General features: G+C 33.4%; 1 protein-coding gene across 1 annotated transcript in view; it reads right to left on the bottom strand.

Moving 5' to 3' along the window:
- LOC117100108 (golgin subfamily A member 6-like protein 22) overlaps positions 1-3,814 on the bottom strand; it is a 65,289-nt gene that overhangs the window by 43,723 nt on the left and 17,752 nt on the right. The window contains exons 7-8 of the mRNA XM_033239676.1: positions 3,497-3,691; positions 2,915-3,139 (exon numbers count right to left, since the gene is read on the bottom strand). Of these exons, the coding sequence (XP_033095567.1) occupies positions 2,915-3,139; positions 3,497-3,691 (420 nt within the window). The remainder of the gene's footprint in view (positions 1-2,914; positions 3,140-3,496; positions 3,692-3,814) is intronic.

Raw genomic sequence — 3,814 nt, 5'->3', positions numbered from 1 at the left:
GTTGTCTTAGGCTGTACACAATATCTTCATTGAAAATACAAATTTACAAGAAAACCCAACAGGCCAAAGTAGCTAATTCTTGAAGCCCAACCTTAAATACGTATGCAGATTGTAGATTTTACTCAAACACAACCTCCATCGATACTTTTTATGCATATCATTCTATAAAACAATCAATCACTAAGTTAATTTTAAAACTGAAAATGATGAAGAAAAACAAAATCTGTCGCAAGGAACATAGTATATTAGAATGGTGTGTCGCATGCTTATGGCAGTTAAAATTTTAGCTAGATTTTTTTTTGTGGGGGGAGGGGTCAGGGGATCGAATACCACTGACCAATTTTGTCTTTCATTTGCATTGCGTGCGGTCGAGCATTACTTCTGCACCTTACTCAGCATTCAGTTAAAATGTGCCAAATACTAGTGTGAACATAGATTAGGAAAATGTTGAAAATACAATTAAAATATAGAATCACGATGGCTTGTTTGTTTGATGCAGTTAATTCTCTTTAATTTAATGCATGCTAAAACAAATCATAGTATAGAAACTAGTTTTACAAACCATTCTATTTAATATTGATCCTCAAAATACTGTATAGAGAAACAATTGTGAATAGTAGTTGGTGGAATGACACACAAATTTAGAACAGGCCAAGTCAAACTATTGATTTTAAAATACCAAAATAAATTAAATAATTAAAGGTAATATATCTTTGATTTGTATATTTTTATTTGTTTATAAGATATATTGTCTGCCCAAAAACAAATAGAAAAATTCAGAAATTCAATGAAAATTTTAAATAGTTTAATAACTGCCAACTTAAAGCAGATGCTAATAATTTTTGTTATTAAAAATATGGAATGATTTTCTAAAAAGCGCTTGTTATAAAGAGGTTGAATTATTTGTCAACTGTAAGCGTCTTTGTGAAAAAATAAACACTTTTCTTAAAATTGAATGAGTGTGAGATTGCTTGTTGTCTTCATTACTTTAAAACCAATATTACTGAGTAGTTTTTCATTAATATCATAATAAATTGCTGATGTCACAAGATCAATATCTTCTTCATACATTGTAGAGCCAAGTATTAACCAATATTCATCACCATCATCATTCACCCGTGTAAAATCAAGAAAAAATGTCTTTAGATACGGTACTGTATTCATAATTAAATAAGACATAATCAAGTACAAAAACTGTAATAATATAACATTTTATTGAGCCCAACGTACCTGTATTCTTTAAAAAAAAAAACCAAACAAAACATTATTATAAAGCAAAATTACAGAATATTATGTTCAATTAGTATTTACTAATTTTTATATCAGGGTAAAATTAAAGGTTAGCACAAAATGTTTTTATTTTGTTCTTATTTTCTTACATACTTAAAATAAAATGTTATGTTATCACAGTTTTTGTACTTGATTATGTCTTATTTAATTATGAATACAGTATATATATAAATTTTAAAAGGCAAATGGGAAAAACCCATAAAACAGCAGACGGCCACATAATGCAAAACAAATTAAAATCTCATTTTTTAAACTATTATTTCATTATCATTAATATTTTTTTTTTTATTATTCGTGCATCTAAAAATTGCTTCTTTTAATATTTTATTATTTTTCACAATTATATATTTCTTTAATGGGACAGCAGATTGGTAGATATACGGTCGGAAAATATTTAAAACACATAAAATCTGTACCTCACTTCTCAAATCCATCTGGCAAACGAGGCCTAGTATCATAGGCCTCAGGAGACAAGCCCATAAATTAGGCGTGCATGCCGTTCGGACTGCTTCCACTCCGCCGGCAGAATTTGACACATGGTTCTCCAATCGAGTCGGCGGTCCGCGGTCGATACGCTAGAGTCAGTCTGGCCTAACTAAAACGACTAGTAAAAGCAAAATCGACAATTGAGCTTTCATTGGAATAATTGAGCTTTCATTGGAATAAGGTTTTATTTTGTCACTTCCAACTTTCTAAACTGCTTGACACCAATCAGCTGAAGAATGTCAGCTACTCACTTGGTGCGTAACAAAAACTGTGAGGCGGATATGTATGGCCATTTACTGGTGAACCTAATATGGACCAGAAGAAGGTTTAAACTTGAGGAAATGTTGTGTTGTCAGTGAATCTTGGGTAACAGTACAATCAACTATTGCTCTTTTTAACGTTTTTAACAAATGTCAACAGGACATGCAAGGGGGCGATGCTTTGACCTATTCATGGAACAATTTATTAGCTCAAGATGAACGACATTAAGGTCCCACCTGAACTAGAATTTATCTGCTGAGGAGTACACCATATGTTGCTGTAGCAGCAGTCTATATACCTCCAAATACACCGCTGGATGCAGCCTGAATACGAGGGGCGCATGATTCCATTATTTTTTTTTTCGTGTATGCTCGAGGGTAACAAATGTTTTTTCTTTCGAATTGAAAGGTGCTTTTTTATCATTATGTGCAATTCCACATGTATTGATTCATTAATTTTTGCAAACGGCAGACAGACAGACAGCAGTGAATACCTAATCTCATTGAATTGGCGGAGGTAATAAAACTCAAAACTGAAGTTAAAATGAGCAGCAGTTTGAGATATATTGACATTCAAGTGTTCTCACCCACCGATGTCAAAGCAACGTTCCTGTCTCCATATGTAGATAATGCACAAAACCTGGTTTCTTGTACTTTTCACCACAGGAGACAACGATGTTACATTGGGTACCAAGGGCAAACTGATACACCCCCAAAAAACTATATCATTTTCTTCAGTACCTACACCCTAAGGAGTTTACAAATTTAATATCTGCAAGCCAACCCTATCTAAGGATAATAGAAAAATACTCTTTACTCGTATCTTCATCTTCAGTCAAGTCCTTATCTAATATTAAGAGACAAAAAAAAACACTCACATTTCTGGCCACTAGAACTTTGTGTCGCTCAAATTGTTCTTCGAGAAACATCCTCTGTTTTGATATTTCTTCATCCATTCTTACTTCCATGACGGCCATATTTTGCCAGTGATCTGTTATTAACTCCCTAGCTTGTTCCTCATTCAAGTTTCCTTGTGTAATCACCTCATCCAAGCATTCCTGCTGGATGGACCTGATTCCAATACGCTTTTGAATGGCATATTCCTTAGAATAAAAAGTATTGTTTTTTAGCGTTTATTACTGCTGGTTTCGTCTTTACTCCATTGTCTAAACATTTAGGAACATGATTTGTACTCTGCAGCCTAAAAGTTGAAAAATAAAGCAACACTGGCGATGAGATTAAAGGCAGTAAAATCGCAAAGTTAGCCAACGTGGGGATTATTTACTTGTGTTTGCTATGGGGAATTAATAACCAGACTCTGGAGGAAAAATTATATGTTGTACAACTGATTTTTCTAAGACACACACACACAAAAGAAAAAGAGCGAATACGAATACTAAATACACTCTGCACGTATTAGCAATAACGTGAATGAATGTGCTGTGTTTCAATTAAAATACCTTTCGTAAGACCTCTTGATTTTCATCTTGTTGAAGCTTAAGCATAAACAACAATTTTTCTGTCTCCGCTTGATGCTGCTGCTGTAATAGCTGCATGATATCTGATTGACCGTGACCATCATGCAGAGACATCGTGTCATCAAAGGCCTTCTGATTTTCCTTTTTTTGTTTCTTTTGTAGTTGGATCAGTTTAATCTAAAAGAGACGAGATTGAAAACAATGTTAGAATAGTCCATAGTAAATGTAAAGTTGTTTAATTCTACCAGTTGAGTTACCAGTACTCATTAATAACTCGCCTTAGTGGTTATTAAGCTCACG

This window comes from Anneissia japonica, unplaced genomic scaffold, assembly GCF_011630105.1.
Source record: "Anneissia japonica isolate Jap-2015-1 unplaced genomic scaffold, ASM1163010v1 scaffold857_len152722_cov132, whole genome shotgun sequence".
Classification (NCBI taxonomy): Eukaryota; Metazoa; Echinodermata; class Crinoidea; order Comatulida; family Comatulidae; genus Anneissia; species Anneissia japonica.
The sequence above is the reverse complement of the archived record's forward strand: the minus strand, read 5'-3'. Positions and strand labels throughout refer to the sequence as shown.